Source organism: Chionomys nivalis, chromosome 15 (assembly GCF_950005125.1).
Source record: "Chionomys nivalis chromosome 15, mChiNiv1.1, whole genome shotgun sequence".
NCBI lineage: Eukaryota > Metazoa > Chordata > Mammalia > Rodentia > Cricetidae > Chionomys > Chionomys nivalis.
The window spans coordinates 56,154,406-56,177,845 of NC_080100.1; the positions used below are offsets into that span (position 1 = coordinate 56,154,406).

General features: G+C 35.2%; 1 protein-coding gene across 2 annotated transcripts in view; it reads right to left on the reverse strand.

Annotated features, from left to right (window-relative positions):
• The window catches only part of Edil3 (EGF like repeats and discoidin domains 3), a 459,665-nt gene that overhangs the window by 122,492 nt on the left and 313,733 nt on the right, over positions 1-23,440 (reverse strand). For both annotated transcript variants that reach the window (XM_057789993.1, XM_057789992.1), the window contains 3 exons: positions 9,924-10,079; positions 8,288-8,432; positions 3,547-3,731 (listed from right to left, as the gene is read on the reverse strand). In XM_057789993.1, the coding sequence (XP_057645976.1) occupies positions 3,547-3,731; positions 8,288-8,432; positions 9,924-10,079 (486 nt within the window). The remainder of the gene's footprint in view (positions 1-3,546; positions 3,732-8,287; positions 8,433-9,923; positions 10,080-23,440) is intronic.

The following is a 23,440-nucleotide window of genomic DNA, read 5'->3' on the forward strand; positions in this document are numbered from 1 at the left end:
GTTTTGTATAAAATATTAATCATAGTTTCAACAATACACTACACAGCAACCATGCTAACAGTGTGCAGATAGGTTGCATCCTCCCAAGTAGAAGATATGGAAAAAATTGTCATATCCTGGAAGTTTTTCCTTGTACAATGTCAGGAAAATATATAAATAAAAGAAGTTGTCAGTTTATTTTTCCTTGGAGAGTTTGTATATATTTTGACACGACAAAAATTAGATATCCACTTGAAGAACTAGTCTCAGAATTGACAGAAAATATGTCATCAAGAGAATAAATCGATGCCAGTGTGCGAGAGCCTTTACGGAGACAGACAGGTTAAACAAAGTGATGGATGGAAGCTGGCTATGAAAATCACATCTCTATTTTTATAAGTGTATTTGTTTCATTTTTATCTTTCTAGAGTTATTTGCCCTTAGCCATTCCTTTATGTGTATATTTCTAGAATACATCCATCTGCCCAAGTTGCTATTTGCGTATACAATATTTTGCAGTACTCTGCACGACATTATAAATCATAAATAAGCTTACTTATAATCAGATATAGTCTTGGGGTAACTTGGATGTTATAATTTTAAAATAATTTATAGCCAAATGTCAAAATTTATTTATCTTTATTATTGTTAATACTAAGAAAGACAATGGACATTGTTCATGGTTTATGCACAATAGGAATTTGATGTGTTTTAAAAACTTGATCTTTCATTAAAAATTATATTTACACATATATGCATATATTTAAAATCTTATGATAATTGTGAGGTTGCAGTTGTTACTCAATAGTAAAATATGTCTGAATTAATTTGATACCTAATACAAAATATTATTTGAAATTATTATAATTGCCTTTTTATACTAAAAATCAAATATATACTATACAGACAAAAATGCATTGTTTGAATTTTATTTCACTTGAAATGTTTTTTGCATGCAACATGCCATTATGAAGTATCACCTACATGTCAATATTAATTATTATATTAACTTAGGGTCTGGAGTACAAGCTGAGAAAATAAACAGACTGTCATTCCAATATAGCAGACATTCTGAAGCTAACAACCTTGCACTGGATTATAATTTCGAATTTGCTTTACATTACTACAGCAAAGGTATTACTGAAAACATGATAAATCAGAAGTTCTATTTTCTATAGTTTCACTTCCTTGCTTTTCAGGTACTGATAAGTAACCCAATTTAAAAGCATTAAGTAGAAATTCAGGAAATAAATATTTCACAACTCGTAAATAGCAATCCTTTCTGAGTGTTGCCATGGGATATTGAGCTGTCCCGTTTTGTTCAGTCCACACATAAATTATCTCTTTGTTCAATGGATCTCCACTGTGTGTGCTACCTGCCCATCAGTCCCTAATAGATGTGTTGTTTATATAACCTATCATTATGCTGAAATGATTTTTTTCAAGTAAGTTTTATTTTACTTCTAAATTGCATGCAAACATAAAGTCATAATGAAAAGGAGGCGCTAAAGCACAAAACAAAGATGGATTAAATTTAGCTCTTTCACTAACTGACAATCCTGCAAAACATATTGGAAAAATATTATACATGATTCAGTATGATGTATGACTTTGGGCCTGTGTGGCGGTCTTAGAAGGTATCATCGTCTATGGCAATGTGAAAGTAGTAAACATGGAAGAGATCCTAGATCAGATACAGGAAGGGCATAACTCATGACCAAGCCTCTGCACGGACAGGAACATCCAATGTCACCCTGACGGATCTCGTGTCAGAGGCTGATGATTTTGTGTTCTCCTTTTCTCTCCTAAGAGTAAATTTATAACAGAAGAGTGAGAGACAGATGGAGGTAAGTGTGAGGAAATTAAAACAAGTGTGCTAAAAGATGAATGAGGACAAATCAGGGCAAGATTTTTAGGCTGTATTAAGGATTTATATTTTATCCTCGGGCCTAGAGAAAACAACTGATCATTTTCCAGCAAGAGTGAAATAAAACCGCATTTGCATTTTAGGGTACATTCATGAACATGCCTCCCACTCCCACTCACAAGTTACGATTAGAAAAACAGATTTTTTTTTTGAAGTATAGAAATCGAAACTGGGAAGATGGTTAATAAGCTTCAGGATGCACCCAAGAAATAGGGGTGGCAATTCAGATCAAGAATTGACAGGATTGAAAAAATGGTAATGATTTCAAGATACTTTGGTCTCCATTTTGGTAGCTGGAATCACTGACATTTGGTAAATCAATTACTCTGTGTCTATGGAGTTGGTAAGAGAGACATCAGCGAGAGGATAACCAGTAAATGAAGGACCGGTGCTAAAAGAGAGCACTTAGCAGCAGCCGGCGAAGGAAAACATGTTTGGTTTCATATTCGTCAATTGAAACGATGAATTCTAAGAAATAAGTGCCGTCTTCAGAGCCTGAAGAGGACTGCAGCTTGAGCACGTGTGATGCTTCAGGGTCGCATGACACATAATCACTTGTTACAAAAATGATTTAATGTCCTGAGAAGTGCTACTGGCTAGCTAAGAAAAGCAGGTTGGATGACAAAGTAATTTACAGTAAACACACCCACACTTTAAAAAATTGTAACAGAAACTCATATATAATCACCTATGATGTTTGTAAGCTAATAAAGAGTCCAGGAAAATTTAAGGTGACTATAGGAAAAAATTATATTTCCAATTGTTGGAATATAATATCATAAAACCTAGTGACTAAACTGAAAAGGAGCATTGGAAGTTTCAGGTGACCTTGGCAACGACAAATGTGGTTGGTGAGAGTTAGTTTTTGTTGTTTTAAATGCTTTCATGGTTTAGAGACATAACACGGCTTCTCCCAGGTTTTGAAACTCATTAATAAAATGTGACATCAAAGTGGAGCCCCTGCATATGAAAGAAACTAATCTCATTATGAAATTGAGCCATCATGTTTTCTGTTGTCACAAAAGACAGTAGAAAGACTATGTATGCATAAAGGTATACCATAATAAAGGTATTTCAAGAAGACTATTTTAAAATGAATCAGATATAATGTTACATTAATTGTAAGTATCCACATTTTTTAATGAATTAATTAATTCTATGGGGGAGAGTGTATTCAAATTATCCTAATGCTTTGCAATCAGAGGAAAAGGAAGACTCTGTCTGGGTCATCACATTATAAGAATCTCTGTAGGTCAGTGGCATGAATTCAGTGTTCTTTGATCCTGATGTTAATTGTCAATATTAAATAAAATGCAAAACATCAGAACATTTAAAACTTAGCAAGCAGATTGTCTCAAATTTGATCAGGTGATCTAAAGATTTGATCAGGTATGTGCAGTGTGATCTGGTACAATTTACCCAGCCGACTTGTCCACAGCCTGCATCTGTATATCAGCGCTGAGTAACTAAAGGCCAGAGATATGATTTCATAAGTTGTTTCTATTTTTACATTTTGGAAAAGTCAAATATGAAAGCCAATTTAAAGCAATATAAAATAATGATTCTGGCATTCAGCTAGCCACTAGGAAATCTTTTACAACACAAGAGTGGTAGACAGTAAAATAGTCTCAGGCCATTACCTGTAACCACTGTGACTGGTCGTTGTGGCCAGAGGTCCAGGCATTTACTTTGCCTTGTTTGTCCAGCCGGGCTTTCCTTGGTTCCCAAGTGAACATGTCCATGTTGAGTGTTCTGAAGACACTGGAGGCCGTGATCTGGTAGTCTTGTATATGTCCTGATTTCATCCCCAAAGGTTCTGAACAGCCTGGTAAAAGAGAAGAACTCTATGAAGAAAAGAATTGATCATTCTGGAACTTTTCCTTGTTCATTTCAGAGTGGCAAGAGAAGTCTGAAAATAATGCTATTCATTCTCCCAAAAAGAGGACGTCTAAATTCAAAAGAGGAGCTCTAATCAGAACTAAATCTGGAATAAAATAGAACAACAAGATAGCCCATTCAAGCTATTTTGTCTGAATGTATTTTGGAAAAATTGAAAACAATTCAGAATACTTTTCTATGATAGATGATTTTGCAAAATGAAAACATTGCTGAAATGCTCTCTGCTGTCTCATTACCGAGAGCCTCATGACTGTTCCCTAGTTCTCAACAATTTCATTGTGTCTTGGAGAACCGGCATTTTCTCATAAAGTATATTTGGTTTTCTCTTATTTGTTTTCATAATATCGTCGATGGAATTTTCCTAGTACAGAGTCATTTTCCTAAATTGCTTCACAGTCATATTCTAAACTGGACAGCATTTTGTTGTCTAAGAAATATGCACTAATCTTACATTTCAGATGTAATGTAGCCAGGTTGGCTTTGTGCTCTATCAATCCTTACTCAGCCTTTAAGTGCTGGAAGGACAAGAAAGTGCTGAAACACTTAATGCTAATTATAACATTGACTAATTTGCATAAATATGTCTTCTTCTAGACGGGATGAAAATGATATTTACTAAGTATATACCATGTGCCAGGAATTGTACAGTTGTGGAATTTAGAATATTAAAATGGAAGAATATTAAAAACTCCAAAAACCATTACTATTATTTCCATAAACTCTTACATTTATACTAAATATCATTTAACACTTATATTTTGGAAGATTATCAAATTTGCTACATGTATTTCCAATTTTGATGTGTTATGAAATTTTGGATTAAAATGGTATTAAAAGTGTAGTATCCAAGTGTGGGTGTGCTAAAACAACTAATCAAATTTGTATAGGAGACAAGCGTATGTTATTGTATTGTCCAGTGACTAAGACTTCCTTATAAAAGTTGTTACAGTTTGGCCAAGGATCTGGCAAGGTGAATTAGATTGTTAAAGAGCAAGAGCGAGAGTGAGAGCAAGAGAGAGAGAGCTTCTATTTCCTTCCTCCCACACTCTACTAACCTTAACTAACCTCCCCCTTCCCTTCACTGAATGCGTGATCTTAAACTATAATTTATAACTTCAGTGTTCAAATCTCCAAAATGAAAGCATCAATAGAAGCTACCTTGGGCAGGTATCTTAGGAAAAAGTAGTTGATTAAATACCAAGTATTTAAAAATAATGCTGACACAATCACTATTCATTAAAAATGAGCTCCTCTAGAATTTCCATTAAACTCATTCCAACAGAAAGCAGTGTTTAGTTTCCAAGGATCCACCTATCAGCTCTTATCTAATAATTTCCTACAACTGTACAGTTGCTCATGTAGACTATTTTATGTGTAGGCTCAAAGATAGAAAGCATAGTGCTCTCCACTGACAGTAATTGACTATAATCACTGTATGCACTAGTCAATCTGAATCATATCTTCCCTCCTGCAACTCCTCTGTGTAGTCTGTACCTCCATTTTCAACTGCATAGAAACATTGACATGGAAGACTGTTTTCTTAGCCAGAATCTTATTGACAAAACCTACATCCAAACCCAATGGTAAAGAGACTATAAAGCCAAAATGCGAATTCTGAGGGGAAAAAATGCAATGTCCTGACAGAGACCTCAAATTCTAGAAAGTTCTAATAGCCATAGTGGTGTGATATTTGTCTTCGGGCAATTTCGAAGTCATGTGCACTCTCTTCTTGACTCTGAATTCTTAAATTGGAGCCTGCCTTCACCTACTGCTGGAGACCAATCTTTTTAAAAAATGTGTTTAGTTTGCAGAAGACATGAAATAGAAAAACAGAGTCACTTTTTATTGCTTTTTAAAAATAAAATATCTGAAAAAATGAATAGAAATGCCTGTGATAGTTTCTTTTTAATCACCAAATTCATTTCATATCCATTCTAATGTCCATTATATAGCAAGGAGAAATGCTAAATAATTATTAATTAGAAGAATGGGTGAATGAGTTTTAGTTTTCTATTTATGGTCATAAATTTATTTCCTCCCAAATGTCCTAAGTCATCTTTCATACAGTTTAAAAGATGTTCTTTTCTAGTGTCCAACTAGAGATGAGCTGCTTCTAGGTGATGCTAAACATCTATGACTGTTGAAAGCAATAAGGGAGACTTGTGCTTGTCAGTATTACACGCAACTGAATGGAATATTATGATATAAATATTTGTTAATATTTATTTCCAAGAATCACAGCTAAGTTAGTTAGCAATGGACTTTAAATCTCACAAATCTCCTGTTCCATTCATTCGATTTTGTGGATAAAAATCATTTACCTCTTCTACCAGTATGAATAGAACCTAAGAAAATAAAATATTAATATAAGCATTGATTATTTCTATGGTGAAACATTCCACTCTCTAAAACCACTCAGCAGGGCTGGAGAGATGGCTCAGTGGTTAAGAGCATTGCCTGCTCTTCCAAAGGTCCTGAGTTCAATTCCCAGCAACCACATGGTGGCTCACAACCATCTGTAAAGAGGTCTGGCGCCCTCTTCTGGCCTTCAGGCATACAGACAGAATATTGTATACATAATAAATAAATAAATAAATAAATAAATAAATAAATAAATAAATAAATATTTAGGCCGGGCGTTGGTGGCGCACGCCTTTAATCCCAGCACTCGGGAGGCAGAGGCAGGCGGATCTCTGTGAGTTCGAGACCAGCCTGGTCTACAAGAGCTAGTTCCAGGACAGGCTCCAAAACCACAGAGAAACCCTGTCTCGAAAAACCAAAAAAAAAAAAAAATAAAATAAAAAAATAAAACCACTCAGCAATAGATAATGTTATCTGCACCAAAGTTTAAAATCAATTTGTGGGGTTGGGCTTCAGAGCACTACTTCCTATTCAGAAAATGAAGTCTGTAAAGAGTCAGGAATAACCTCTTGTCAAGCTTGAAAGCAAAATATTTTTACACCTTAAGGGTGTAACTGTGTCATGTATGAGAGGCTGATCCTCATGAATCAAAGGATTGAAGCATTGGCGAAGGTGATATTAAGCAACAAAAAAACCAGAGGGCTTACTGCAAACCTCATCATACTGTGGTTTTCTTGTGATTGCTTTATGATGAATGGCTTAGAGATGACACTGGCCTCTGGTGATAAAGTGATGTGCAATACAAACACTCTGCAGCAATAATTCTGCTTACATTTACTAACAGTCAATAATCTGATACAAATAATTTAAAAAAAATCTCTCTGTTAAGATAATTAATGTCAGTGAAAACATTTTCCATAAACAACACTGATGTAGCTAATGCTCATGTGATCCTTAAAGTAGATTCACTCATATGGCAAATTGACTCTAATTTCTTTCAATGCAATGGGCTTGTTAAGAATGCTGTTTTTAATATTGTTTTTTATTTGCTTACAATAGCTCCTCAGTTTTCTCCTCGAGGAAAAGATGCTAGTAAAGGGCAGGTGGGAAAAAATGTGGGTTCATGGTGCAGAGGCATTATGGGATGGTGGGAAAGAGAGAAATAAGCATGAGTTAAATATATTTGTGAAAATTTCAAAGAACTAACTTAATTTTTTATAGCAGCAGTTTTCTTTCAAATTTGGAAAGAGGCTTTTCCTGTTTTGGGGATTATACTCAAACACGACACAAGCAAACTTTCCAATTTATTCACAGTTGTTTGAACAAAAGAAATATTTTGAGACGGTGGCAAAGATAGGCAAGTTTATCTGCATGAAATGCAATAACTGCCCTCTAAATCACAGTTAAGTGGAATAAGCAGAAAGGATTTTCTATTTAGTTCAGAATATAGCTACAAAAATAAAATGGGATGCAGACATAAGGTTTCTGTGTTTGTATCCTGTTGTGATGCTCCTGCAGGAGAATTATTTAACTCTGTGTTCTTTGATGGAGTACCCTTGAGCTAGATAACCATGACTTATGTAATAAGCAGGTTGCTAGCTGAGAATGCTCAAACAATGAATTTATAGTGGTACTCTTGGTGTTGAAGTATTCCTCCCTAGGGAGGGATGACAAATTTACATGTTCCATAAAATCTAAAAAGAAAGCACCAAATTTAAAGACAAAATGTGATTTTTTTGGCCTTTCAGCTTAAATTTATACAATTTATGAGGTCAAACAGACTGTATTTTTAAATTGAACTTTCATCACCAAACATAAATCATATTTGCAACCAAAATCAATGAAGCACATCTTTTGGCAACAACTTCTCATGAGAATTCCCTGTATTCTATTTGATTACACAGAGATGTACTTGACTCTATATGATTTCTGCAGGGTGCTTTACAACTTTATTTGACATATAAAGGGCATGCATTTTCTCATTGAACCATGCTCTACATATTTTGTAGAAGACATAAAATTGCGTGTGTGCTGAAAACCTAGAGATTAGTAGGTAATACATACAAAGCTGTTTTCTGTCCTCGTTAAAGCCACTTCCATAATAGGAAACAGGAGACTTACCTGAAAGTTCACAGCCAAGAAGCTCCATTCTTAGAGTACAGTGCCTTCGACAAATTTGGGGATAGAGTCTGACATACTGAGCTTTGATTGGGGGCGTGAAAGAGTTAGCATAAGGTGTGTTGTTATCAACATTTCCATGAAACACCTGTGTAAAGACATACAAGATTTTAAAAGCTGGGCCTGTGGCTCATACCTGTAATAACTTTATTAAGGTGGCTGAGATAGGAGGATCACTGTTATCCTCATAGATCACCATGAGTTCAAAGTCAGCATAGGCTACAGAGTGAGACTGTTACCAACTTTGTGTATACATCTATGTGTATATGTGTGTGTACATACATATACATTTGCAATATATTCTTTAATTATTTTCATATATGTGAAAATAGTCACACCTGACACAATTCTTAAAAGATTATAATAAAGTATTATTGTGAATTTAGGAAACACCTTGCCTTTAACAGTCAACAAAAAGCCACATATAAAATTTGAATTAAAACTGTTAACCACTGCGGATTGGGACATAATCATACTTCCCTCATAAATTCTTTAATTTTTAAAAGGATTTATTTATTTAATTTAATGTGTATGAGTGGTTTGCGTGCATGCATGTGTGTGCACAATGTGTGTCTCATAACTACCAAGGTTAGACAAAGAGATCAGATCAGTTGAAATCATAGTAAAGTAGATTGGTGTAAGCCACAGTGTAAGTGCTGGAAACCTAACCCAGGGTCTTCCACAAGAATCATAAGTGGTCTTATCTACTAAGCTATGTCTCCAGCTCCCTCCTTTACCACTTTAATAGCCATGACTGCAGGGACAGAGAAAGTCATTAGAGAAAGTCATTTTCCTCCTCCTCTCTCTCTCTCTATCTTTCTCTCTCTCTCTCTCTCTCTCTCTCTATATATATATATATATATATATATATATATATATATATCTCACATCATAGACAATCTATCATCTATATTATTTATATACCTTTTCTGTTGTGTATCATCTCTCTCATAAAAATTAGCACCCTAAATCCTTCAAGTTAATCTAAGTCTGTCCACTTGAAAATAAATAGATTTTTCTGGTAATCATCTTTCCTTCTGTGCTTCTTAATCAGACTTTCAAATGTTATTACAAAATAAATTATTTAAAATCCTGAACAGCAAAGGAAAAGAAGATATTAGATGCCATACTCATTTCTTCACAATGTTTTCTTCTGCTCAGTAACAAATACATTTCCAGTGCAAAATATGTACAGATATACATCCTTTCTATAATTCAAAGTTCTTGTTTTTAAAATAGTCAAGTCAATTATTTGATTGAGGAGAAGGCTGTCTGTAAAAGCAAGGAGACTAAATTGGAAAGCTGATTGTCCTTCAAGCAGCTTGCCTGTTATGCACGTCACTCTGGTAACTTTTTGACAAGTATTTGACAGAGCACCAATTAAAATCTGAGAAACTCTTAAACGGCAGCTGTTAGAAATTTCTAATTTAGGGAAGTCCTGCTCCCTCTAACCAATTAAATTCAAAAAGCTGCAGAAATGTATTTTAACATAAGCCTCTAACAGAAGGCTCAGGTGTCACATGATAACATGTGACCGTCATAGAACTGAGTTAAATTCTGTATGATGGGTTAGTCTTACCGTGTCTTCATTGGAGCCTTTCACTTTGTACATTGCCCAGGTCTTCCCATCGTTGCTGTAGGCAATTTTGTAGGATTTTATGTATTCTGGGCTTCCAATCCTTTTTGCTCCTTGGGTAATAACGCCAGTAACTCTCATTTTTCTTTGCAAATTTATCTAAGGAGACAAAGTAGTCAATGAAAATCTCTTTCACTGCTGTCAGGGTTGCAATATTGGCAATCAATACTGATGTTGGGAATGGAATATTTTATTTATTTTTCTATTCAACTGATATGAAGTGCTTATCAATATTTGATATTTTTCATGCAAATATATCAAGCAGTGATATATTTAAATTCAAAATATCATCTAATGATGGGATATAAAACAATCTGTTACATGTTCAATGCCCCCGTAAAATAGAAGATTTGAAACTCTTTGGTTCATTATGCTGTATAGGTATATATGTATAGGTATGCCTTCATGAATTCAATGATGGGAACACTCTTCTCATTAAAATAATTCTGTGTTATCACTGTGAGCCTCTAGTGCCGATTTGATTGTTAGTGTGTCTCTCTGATTGAGGACTCCAGAGTTACCTTTAACAATGAAGCATAGAGAGTCCAAAGTATGATACATGTTAGAGGGAGAAAAGCTAAAAAAACAGAAGAGATGCCAGAACCAATGATAAGCATCTTTTATTTCTGACTCTTTCTCCTTTGACCTCTCCTGTGTTTAAAATGTCAAGGGATGGGGAACTTTAGACGTTCAACCAATAGTTGCTTTTCTCTTCCTTTTATCACACTGCAACTTTCTAAATGATATATCTTTCCACTGTAAATCAGTTTGCAGCAGAAATCATAGACAGCTACATTATAAAAATATTATTTTGTTATTCAAAGGGAAAGCATGTTTTTACTTTTATTGTACACCAATTAATTAATTTGTATGATGGGAACATGTTTTATTCATATAGAATAAACATGAAACTATTTCATTTGCACTCAATGCCTTCATTATATTCATACATGTATTCTTAACAGGAAATTACTGTTTTTGATAAATTTCTGTAAAGCACTAACCTCTCTACCAGTACAAATTGAGTGATTTAAATGTCTTTTACATTTATATTATTTACTAATTTAGTAACATTTTTCCAGAAATGAAGTCATTAAAGTCTCAGATGTTTATAAACAGGTTTTTTCATGGTCTGAAGAGCCTTTGAGAGTAGCATTTAAGTAAAAGACATTGTGAAAGAAGAAGCCAGCCACATTCTATCCCACATTCCTTAATGTCCCAATGTCTCCCTACTCTCTGAACATCATGAGATTTGGGTCAAATTCTGCAAGGCTCAGCCTTACTATTATATAAGAAAGCCAGAGATTTTGATACACATACATACTATAAGAGAGGTTAGTTCCTACCTCACTTTACTGAGCAGAACTGCCTTATCTTTCAGTAAAGTTTACCATTGCTAGTTTTGAGATAATCTAGATTCTGAAGCCTACAAACACTAACCCAGATTGTCCTCCAGAACAGTTTTTTTGTTATAGAACTGTCAATGGTACCATGTTTCTTTAACAATGCTGTGTGGATTGGCCCATACATTCAACTTTGTTTTTCTCATTTTGTGGTCAGACATCACAGTCATTATAGGTGTGATTGCATTCTCAACTCCATTCCTGTTCCCAGGCTCAGAAAATGAACACACTCCTCTATGTAAGTTTAGCTTGCTACACTTAGTACTTATCTACATTTGTTTCAGTCCTCTGATGGTTGGATACTGTGTACTCTATACTAGGTAAGCCCTGATAGACATTTTTCATTATGTTAGTAAATTTGCATGTTGCTATGCAACCAGTTTGTCTATGAAACTTCATCCTCTTCTCATATTTCTCTGGGGTGTCTTAAGAGTCTGAACCTTCCCCATACATGGAACACAAACAGTTGGCACTTTGAATTATGTTTCTTCCCATTTTGGAAGCCAGCCTTTATTTTAAACTACATTTCATACTGCTGAGAATTCCTTTTTCAATTATGTTTTATCTCATTTCAATTATCTTGTTTACGCCTCTTGTAGACAGCCAAATTATCTCAGCTAGAAATTTGGCTGATGAGCTATATAGTAATTTTCTAAAGCCTAAATGGAAAAACTGTGTCAGAATTATATAATAAAAATCTGAATTCATTTTTTCCTACAAACTATTAAGAATTGCTTTAAAAGGTTCATATTTTCTTGAGTATTTAACAAGATCAGATCTAAGTATATATTCGAAGAATGCAGAAACCCAATTAGTCAAACATCACCTCATTTGACTTGTTCCTATTAAGTAAACATTTGCAATTAAATATCAGCAATGTTTTCATTAAATACTACAGAAAAGAAAAAAAAATGTTTGGTTTTTCGAGACAGGGTTTCTCTGTGCCTTTGGAGCCTGTCCTGGAACTATCTCTTGTAGACTAGGCTGGCCTCGAACTAACAGAGATCTGCTTGCCTCTGCCTCCTGACTGTTGGGATTAAAGGTGTGTGCCACCGCCACCTGGCTGAAAACAAAACTTTTCAAAGTTGTGCTTGTAGTACAGGTTCTGGGACTTCATTAGGCTTAAGAATACTGATAATCACATAGTTAGAATTATTATTCTTGGAAAAATAGTAATTCAACACAAGTAAGTGAGAATTTCACTTCCATGATGGTACACAAACTTAAACCAGGAATCTAAGTTGCTGCCAAAATAAATAAATAAGTTGGCCTTAGAGAGAGACTAAGCCATAGCTTTAGAGGCATTGCCACCATAAACACCTATTGCAAGTAAACCTAGTCCGTCCCATTACAACTTCTTATGTTTGATTCCTTCCAGGCAAAACTAATCCTAGATTCACCCTGCTTTGTGGACTATACTGGGAACATTAACTGCTTATTGGAAATCACATTGGAAATTTCTAAATTATTCTCTAAGTACTTATAATCAAAATATATTTTCATTTTGTATGACTTGTTACAAAGACCATATTTCTACACAGAATAGCAGGGACACTGTGTGACCATAAAAGACTGAAGTCCTTCCTGAGGCATTTCGAGCACATTGTGTCCCTCAATGAATGTGAATAGGAACATCCATGCAGTTATGCATTGTGTAGATTCCATGCTGAGATCAGGCAGCTACAGAAAGGACTGAAGTATTCACAGCAAGTTTGACTTCCTACCTTTGTAATGTTGTTCAATTTGTCTAAGCTTTGAAGTTTAATTTTACGCACTACTTAAAGGATGTTAATAGAATGTTGATACGTAAACATTATATGGTATACACATGAAAATATTTGGTCCAGTGGAAAAAATATTAAAGTATTTACATCTGGTTTGGTTTTCAGGTTTTTATTTGGGGGTTAGGGTGGTTTAAATTAAAATAATTCCATCAGAATTTAGTCCTTAATACTTAATATTAAAATAGCAATGTTAGAGGATTGCGAGATCAGATCCAGACCATGGGGCAAAGATACAGCTGACACTTGAGTCAGAATAAAAAGAAAATGTCCTTCTTGTCTCAGTTAGTGTTTTCTGTTCTAGAGCACACATTCCTGATCCCAGGAATCGAGTTTGCCATGTTCAGAAACATTAGCTGGAATGGAGTTGGGATGGTATTCTCTTTTTTTGTGACTTATATCTAACATTCTATTCCAAGGAATTGCAGGAAAATGACTGAGACTAATCACATTCTGAAATACACACACACACACACACACACACACACACACACAAACATGCATGCACAACTAACAAAAATAAAATCCTAACAGTACTATGAGACATCCTTAGAGCAAATGAATATTTTAAGATTTTTAGTACTTTTTATACCTGAAGCATATAAAGTGAAACTCCAAGGGCTGAACAATACTGGGCAGGAAACTTCTAGCTATGTCCCTTTTCCTTCTCAGTTTGTTTGTATGCTCTCCACTCAGTTCCAGCCAACAATCATGAGGATTAGTCATAAATTATGGGACTGGACTGAAATGGTAGGCTTTGATTACTAGCCAGGCTGTGTGTTTGACCCTAGGTACTCCATATCCTTACTTAGGGACTCTATGGCAAAGCAAAGATGCAGAGTTTATAAGATCAGTGTCTTTCAGGGCAGTAGAGTGTAGGGTTGAGGAGGAAAAGACTAACTTCTGCTGTGGGAAGTCTTCTTGAGTTAACTCAAAGATTACTAAAAGTATGCAGGAGGAGGCTTTTTAAATATCATAGAAGAAATACATAAATTAAAAACCAACTGTACTTATTATGAATGAACATAAAATGACTTAAATATATTATCCAAAGGGGGAAAGGAGCAATGAGAAGTACCAGGTAAATAAAATAGTGTTCCAGAAGACATGGTTAAAAGCCTTTCAAGAATAGGACAGAGCAGTTGGGGGGTGGTAGCACACGTCTTAAATCCTAGTGCATGGGAGGCAGAGATCTCTGTGAGTTTGAAGTCAGCCTGTTCAACAGAGTGAGTTCCAGGATGGTCAGGGCTACACAGCGAAACTCGCTCTCAAAATAAAACAAAATAAAAAACAAATAAAAGGAGAGAGCAACAGAGCAATTGTCTATATTGGGAGATGATATAATATTCATTGTGACAATTAAAAGGAATAATAAATCTATTTAAATTTTACTAAATGTCCTCATTGATGGTTATCAAATTATTAATATATACCAGCAATTGGTAAATGAAAAATGTCAATAGTTAAAATAGAGTGATATTGCTTCGGGAGAAGGCTCATTGGGTTAAATGTTGATGATGACTGGGTTTGATCCTCAGTGTCTATGAGGAAACAGCTGTAATTGGTGTGTGCCCCTATAATACAAAGCCTCGAGAAAGAGAAACGGGATTTCTGGGGCTTGCAGTACAGCCCCATCTAGCTAAACTGTTGAACTTCAGGGTCAGTGAGAGAACTTGTTTCCTATAACTAAAGAACAATGTACAGAACAATCACTGAAGACATTTAGTATTGACCTTTGACCTTGGACTTCATACGTAGAGATACATGTGTGAAAAATCACATGAATAGATATAGAATATTATATTAATATAATTAAGATAAAAGATATTAAACCAATGTGATAGTGATACATATAAAATACAACAAAACTGGAGCAGGATTAGATTTCTAACATATATACACGTATATAACATATATACACATATATATATATGCTTTTGCATATGAAATGAATGACAATATACCAGAGAAAATAACACTAAAATCAACATTGCTTCAATTTGGTAGGTATTTTAAACAAGAAGAATAAATATCTACTACTTCATTTTAAAAAATTACAGACAAACTGAGCAGTTAAATGAAAAATAAAAAATAAAAAGTACCTAAGGGCTAGAAAGAGCAAAACAGAAAATTTAAAATAATCTCATCTGGGGCACGGAAAGATGATTAAGCACTTATGAGCTTTTTCTGCTCTTTCAAAAGACCAAATTTTGGGCCTTAGTTCCAATATGGCAGATCATAACCTTTGGTAACTAGTTTCAGGTCTTCCAACGTCTTCTCTGGCCTCCAAATGCATAAAACATGCAATCAATGCACATACATAATACATACATACATCATATGTACATAAATACATACATACAAACAAAACACTCAGACACACAAAAATAATGTCTTCAAAATAGTATCAAAGATAAAAATGTTTTTACACATGAGACATGAAGTCTTACACAGAACGAATTTCTTGAAGAGAAAAGTCAACCAGCCAATACAAGTAAAAACTAATAATGTGAAATTTACATCACAGAAAAGACTGGTTAATTCAATGAATTAGATGATCTTATAAATTGATAACTAAAACACAACCCATTTAAAAAAGAGCAAAGAGCAGTCAGGGTTCCCTGCCCTGTGGGAAGTCCAAGGACCTCCCACCTCCTTCCAGGTCTAGTAAGGTGAGCATCCAAACAGCCTAGGCTCCCACAAAGCCAGTATGTGCAGTAGGATCAAAACCCAGTGCCATTGTTCTTGACTTCTCAGCAGCTCTCATTGTCCGCTATGTTCAGTGAGTCTGGTTTTATCCCATGCTTTTTCAGACACAGTCCTAAGAGAACATCCCCATGTCTCAGTGCTTCAGGCTGCTGAGGGAGGGGGAGTTAATTGGGGGAGGGGGAGGGAAATGGGAGGCAGTGGCAGGAAGGAGGCAGAAATCTTTAATAAATAAAAAAAGAGCGAAGTATTATTTGCTTACTTGAAATTAAGTGAAATAGACAGATCACTCCAATTCACTCACAAGGGGCAAGAACATATTCTATGCTATTAACAATGATCTTTATGTATTTCTGGTGAATTTAAATAACAGAGTTGTGTGGTTACATGAAACAAATTGACAGTGCACATGTTATTCAATTCTGCCACCGTTGATGGAGGTGGGTCATTTGTCTATCTGTTGCTTTCATTTGTTAATTAATAAAGAAACTGCTTGGCCTTTAATAGGATAGAAAATTAGGTAGGTGGAGTAAATAGAACAGAATGCTGGGAAAAAGAAGCCAAGTCAGGCAGTCGCCGTGATTCTCCCATTCCAGACAGACACAGGTTAAGATCTTTCCTGGTAAGCCAGCTTGTGGTGCTACACAGAATATTAGAAATGGGTTAGATCAATATGTAAGAGCTAGCCAATAAGAGGTTAAAACTAATGGGCCAAGCAGTGTTTAAAAGAATACAGTTTCTGTGTAATTATTTCGGGTAAAGCTAGCCGGGTGGCGCGAAGCAGCCCTGTTGCTCCCACTACTACACACCGTAGTTTTAGAATGTGTCCCCTGAGTATAATCATACAAAGTTATTTGATAAAAGTTCTAAGCTGATCCTTTCAGTATTGTGTGTAATTACCCCAATTTCCAATTATTTAAACTGTCTATCAGGGGATAAGTAAGGATTTTCAAGAGATAGATGTTCAAAACATGGGATACTGGCAAGTTGTAAAACAAAAGAACAAGCATGAGAGACAGACAGATATAGGGATAGGAATGTAGAGGAAAAAGGAAAAAGAATTGAGAGGAAAAGGATAGAGAAAAGAAGAGAGAGGCAGAGACTGAAGGAGAATTCTTAGCTTATTGATATAGAAAACACACGGGGACTCCATCAGCACACACTGAATACTTCTAAAGAACCAAAACAACTTAAGATTTCTATGATACCAATACATCACAAATAAAGTATTCATAGCAAGAGAATAGTAATGGTATGGTAAGGATATCTGAAATATCAAAACTTGACTAGCATAGCAGTGTGGTTCATATCTCTGCCCTTAGCACTTGAGACAGAAAGATTATCATGAAAGAGACTGGCCTACAGAGTAAGGATCTGTTACTAAATAAACAAATACAAAAACTAAGAACTAGAATGGTTTTGTGGGAAATTATTTCTCAAACTTTTAGTCTCAGAATTGCCTTATTAAAAATCATTAAAAGCACAAATATTAATATACATATGCATGCGTGGTTTTAAATATGTATGTGCAGTTACTTTGTTAGACATTTAAAATAAATCATTTCAGAAATGTTGATTAGTTCAGACTGAAAAGTGACTGGGGAGTAAAAGCTCTTGCTGAGGAAGCCTGATAACCCGAGTAACCTCTGGAACTCATGTGTTGATGGAAGTACAAAACTCACAACACAAAATTAGTCTCTCATCTCCACACATGACAATGACATATGGAGACACATACACATCATATATATATAAGGAGATAATAACAATAATAAATGAATTATATTTCAAATGAAATATCTACTAAATTAAAAAATAATAAAATAGCCAGGGGCTACCAGAAGTACTGAACTCTTGTAAAAAAAATACATTATTCAAGTATAAACAAATATTTACTGAGACATTGGTTCTTGTATTTCTTTCTTTCTTTTTTTTTTTCAAGACAGGGTTTTTCTCTGTATCTGTGGAGCCTGTCCTGGAACTCACTCTGTAGACCAGGCTGGCCTTGAAATCACAGAAACAAGTCTACCTTTGCCTTCTGAGCACTGAGATTAAAGGTGTTTACCACCACCACCCAATGGTTTATAGTTTTCTACATTTCTTTCAGATATGACTTGGAAAGGCTTCTCTCTTACTTCCACTTTGAATCTATAGGAATGTACTGTATTGTCTGAGATTTATGAAAAAAATAAAGCTTCTTAGAGCTGTATAAAGAAGCTATAGTTTAATAAGCTATCCAATAATTCTAAATATTTTTTGATATCAAATCCGTGCTTGGGATATCTGTTTAAATTTCAGTGAAAGTAACTTCTTAAGTAAGTATATATATGTGTACATATATATTTCTACATATATTACAATAGGTATAATTAGATATATATCTAATATTATTAAATATGTTATAGTTATACAATATAAATTATATTATAACTATATTACATGAGTACATTTATATTATATAAATATAATATATACAATAATATATTATCTAATATATATCTAATTAGTCATTCTAGTGAGACTGCTGGATTTCTTATAGTTTTAACTTACATATATTTCTAGCTCTGTCTCCCAAAGAATTTTTCTTATCTGGTTTGCTAAAGTCTGCAGATTGTTGTATGCTTTAGAGAGTTCATTTCCTCATGTGCCATTTTGTAAAGTTGTACATTGATAGTTTCTAACATACTGGCTCACTAAACTATGTTGATTCTCTAAGTGATGACAGTTGATATTAATTAATTTCAAAAGAGTCATATTAATTAATATCGAAATCAATTTTATCAAAAGAAAATTTCTGTTGGTTACAAGCTGTCAAAATCACATTTGCTTATAAAGTTTTTAACACTAATTTGAACTTGAAATTTCCTATTTTCTATCAGTAAATATAGTCAGCCATTTTCCCTAGTGTGGAGAATCTCTGGCAAATAGCTAGAAATGATGGCTATAGTTTATCTGATAATTGTTCTCTGACATAAACCTGTTGCTGCAATCATGAGGGAGGGGAGTTCATATAAAAAAATCATTGAACCACACAGTGTAGTAGTTGGTGATATCAAATTTCGGCACTAAACAGAGCATGATTTTTACAATTCCCATTGCCTCACACAGAATGGGAGACCCCTAACAGGGACTGACAGTTAATTAAGTCACTTATCGTTATAGCTTCATTAAGGGAATTTAAAAATGAACAGTGTTCTTGTTTTGCTCCTAAATGTGCATGTTAGAGATGATTCATTGACAGTGATTGTGTTTGGTGCCACTGTCTATAATGTTAGTAAGTGAAAGACGGGAAGGAATTTATAAATTTCATGGAAATAATATAACATGTGAGCTTCCCAGATGGGTTTGAAGATTCCCTGTCCAAGCGATGTGTGAACAACTAGTATTGTTAAAGAAGCATTTAAAAAAAAAAAAAACAGACACAAACACATTGCTCAGGGTTCATTCAAGTATCCACATATTATTTGCATGCACATAACCCAAAAGAGAAAAAGAATGCAAATTTAATGAAGTAAACGATGTTAAAATAAATAAAAGTAATCAAGGTGAAAGGAATGACAATAACTGAATATGTACTTCTTTTAAACAAAATGCAAATTAAATAAGTATGAATAAACACATGTGAGATAGGAGAAGAAAAAACCAGAATATTCAGAATTTGTGAGGTATTACGTTGCTCATGGTGAATGTGTAAGCTTGCCATATTTCATTGTTAATAAAACCAAGAAACTTGATTTCTAAGTATGTTACCTTAAAAAAGAAATTATCTGTGCTCATGGAAAATTGAAAATTTTACATTAGCAAAGAGGAGGAGAGGTGTGAAGAGAATCCTCCTGAAGAATGAAGAAATAAAATACAGAAAATGGGGTATAATTCAGCAGTAGAATAATTATCCAGCATATGACAGGTTCAGAGTTTGATTCCTAGCAACACACACACACACTTGTTTCTGTACACATAGACTTTGTATGCTTTAGTTTTCTAGTTTGCGTCTCTGTGTGTGTACGTGTGTGTCTTTGGTAGCTCTCATACAGTGAACTTACTACATTTTATGTGTCACAAATGTTGAACTGAACTTACTTGAACTCAAAAAAAATAAGCATATGTGAAATAGCACAGAATGGAATATATTCCATGAGTGCACTTGAATTTCAGATCTAAAGCAAATGCTTTCCAATAAGTTACTTATAAGCTTCCCAACTCTGAAAGAACAGGTGTCCTAGCAGTCAGGAGCAAGGAATACCCTGTCACACTGCACAGCAAACTTCACACAAGAAATTTATTGAGAAGGAAAAACCTAGCAGGGTGGTAGCCTCTGCTTGGGCAAGGACCTGCAAAGAACTAAGCAGGAAGATAGATGGCTTTATATAAGGCTTTATATAAGGCACAGCTTTCCAGTGTGACCTGGGAATAGAGGGATTGTGTGACCTGATGTTAGGCCTGTTTCTCTTTTGTATAACAGGTCCTGGCCATTCTTCTGCCTGGAGTGGCCGGCAATGACCATTATGGCTAAAGAAGTCTGGGTGGCAGGGCATAACCATTCCTGCCTTGGGGAATGACGAGGGAGGTGGGAAACAGTAGGAATTTAGTATTAATGAAAAAGTATCTTCTTGGAAGTTCTGGTAGAATTCTGCATTGAAACCATTTGGTCCTGGGCTTTTTGTGGAAGGGAGATTTTTGATAACAGTTTCTAAATCTTCACGAGTAACAGGTCTATTTAGATCGTTCACCTGGTCTTGGTTTAACTTTGGTATATGTTACTTATCTAAAAAAATGTCCATTTCTTTTGCATTTTCCAGTTTTGTGGCATACAGGTTTTTGTAGTAAGATCTAATGATTCTCTGAATTTCCTCTGTGTCTGTGGTTGTGTCCCCCTTTTCATTTCTGATCTTATTTATTTGTGTGTTCTCTCTCTGTCATTTAATTAGTTTGGATAGTGGTATGTCAATCTTGTTGATTTTCTCCAAGAACCAACTTTTTTTTTTTTTTTTTTTTTTTTGGTTTTTCGAGACAGGGTTTCTCTGTGGCTTTGGAGCCTGTCCTGGAACTAGCTCTGTAGACCAGGCTGGTCTCGAACTCACAGAGATCCGCCTGCCTTTGCCTCCCGAGTGCTGGGATTAAAGGCGTGCTCCATCATCGCCCGGCAAGAACCAACTTTTTGTTTCATTGATTCTTTGGACTGTTTTCTGTGTTTCTATTTTGTTGATTTCTGCCCTCAGTCTTCTACTACTCCTGGGCACATCTGCTTCTTTTTTTTCTAGAGCTTTCAGGTGTACTGTTAAGTCTCCAATGTATGCTTTCTCTGTTTTCTTTAAGTGGGCACTTAGTGCTATGAACTTTCCTCTTAGCACTGCTTTCATCGTGTCCCATAGGTTTGACTACGTTGTCTCTTTATTTTCATTAAGTTCAAGGAAGACTTTAATTTCTTTCTTAATTTCTTCCTTGACCCAGGTGTGGTTCAGTAGTTGACTGTTCATTTCCATGAGTTTGTCAGCTTTCTGGGGGTAGCATTGTTGTTGCCTTCTAATTTTAATCCGTGGTGATCTGATAAGACACAGATGGACACTGATATTTTTTTGTATCTGTGGAGGTTTTCTTTGTTTCTGAGTATGTGGTCAATTTTTGAAAAGGTTCCATGAGCTGCAGAGAAGAAGGTATATTCTTTCCTATTTGGGTGGAGTGTTCCATAGATGTCTGTTAAGTCCATTTGCTTCATTACCTCCAATAATTCTCTTAATTCTCTATTAGGTTTCTGTCTGATTGACCTGTCCATTGGTGAGAGAGGTGTGTTGAAGTCTCCTACTACTAGTGTGTGTGGTTTGATGTCTGCCTTGAGTTCTAGTAATATTTCTTTTACATAAGTGGGTGCTTTTATATTAGGGGCATAGATGTTCAAGATTGAGACTTCATCCTGATGAATTGTTCCTGTTATGAGTATAAAGTGTCCATCTCGATCTCTTCTGATTGATTTTAGTTTGAAGTCAGTTTTGTTAGAAATTATCATGACAACACCTACTTTTTTCTTAGGACCATTTGCTTGAAAAACCTTTTCCCAACCCTTTACTCTGAGTAGATGCCTGTCTTTGTGGTTGAGATGTGTTTCTTGTAAATAGCAGAATGTTGGATCCTGTTTTCGTATCCAATCTCTTAGCCTGTGCCTTTTTATAGGTGAATTGAGACCATTAATATTAAGTGATATTAATGACCAGTGGTTGATTACTTCGGTTATTCTTATTATTTTTGGTAGTAGAGTTTGTGTGTCTCCCTTCTTTGAGTTGTGCTGATGAAGGGTCGCTAGATGCCTGAGTTATTGTAGGCAATGTTGGCAATGTTGGATTCCTTGGGTTGTGATTTTCCTTCTGTTACTTTCTGTAGGGCTGGATTTGTGGCTACATATTGTTTAAATTTGTTCTTATCCTGGAATGTCTTGTTTTCTCCATTGATAGTGAACGATAGCTTGGCTGGGTATAGTAGTTTGGGCTTGCATCCATGGTCTCTTAGTTTCTGCAGTACCTCTATCCAGGACCTTCTGGCTTTCATGGTTTCCATAGAGAAATCAGGTGTAATTCTGATCGGTTTACCTTTATAGGTTACTTGACCTTTTTCCTCTGCAGCTCTTAATATTCTTTCTTTAATCTGTATAATTTGTGTTTTGATTATTATATGGCGAGGGGATTTTTTTTTGATCCAGCCTATTTGGTGTTCTGTATGCTTCTTGAATATTCAAAGGAATATCTTTCTTTATGTTGGGAAAGTTTTCTCCCATAATTTTGTTAAAAATATTTTCTGGGGCTTTGAGCTGTGCCTCTTCTCCTTCTTCTATCCCTATTATTCTTAGGTTTGGTCTTTTTATTGTGTCCCATATTTCCTGAATATTTTGTGATGAGAGTTTGTTGGCTTTGCTGTTTTCTTTGGTCAGTGCGTTTATTTTCTCTGTGGTGTCCTCAGAATCTGAGATTCTTTCTTCTGTCTCTTGTATTCTATTGATTATGCTTGTTTCTGTAGTCTCTGCTTGTTAACCCAGATTTTCTATATCCAGCTGGCCCTCATTTTGTGTTTTCTTCCTTGCTTCCATTTCAGTTTTCAATTCTTGAACTGTTTCCATTACCTGTTTGATCGTTTTTTCTTAGTTTCCCAGGGTATTATGTACGTATTTACTCATTTCTTCAAACTTTTTGTTATACTTCTCATCCATTTCTATAAGGGCATTTTTTAAATGTTGTTTAAGGGACTCTATTGCTTTCATAAAGTCGATTTTTTCCACTTCTTTTGTGTTAGGGTGTTCAAGTCCTTCTATTGTAAGATCATTGGGTTCTGGTATTTTCATGTTGTTTTTCAGATTGTTGGGTGAATTCTTGCCTTGGCGCCTGCCCATCTCCTCCTATCGATGCTATCTAATGGGTCTTTTAAAACAGGATCAGGTTTCCCTGCTGGCCAGGGGCCCCGCTTACAAAATGCCCTCGCTGTGGTTCCTGGCTCCCACCGTGGACCAAGAACACTCTCCCCACTCAGGAGGGTCTTCAGGGACAGGACCAGGCTCCCTGTTTGCCAGGGGACCTTGCCAATAAAA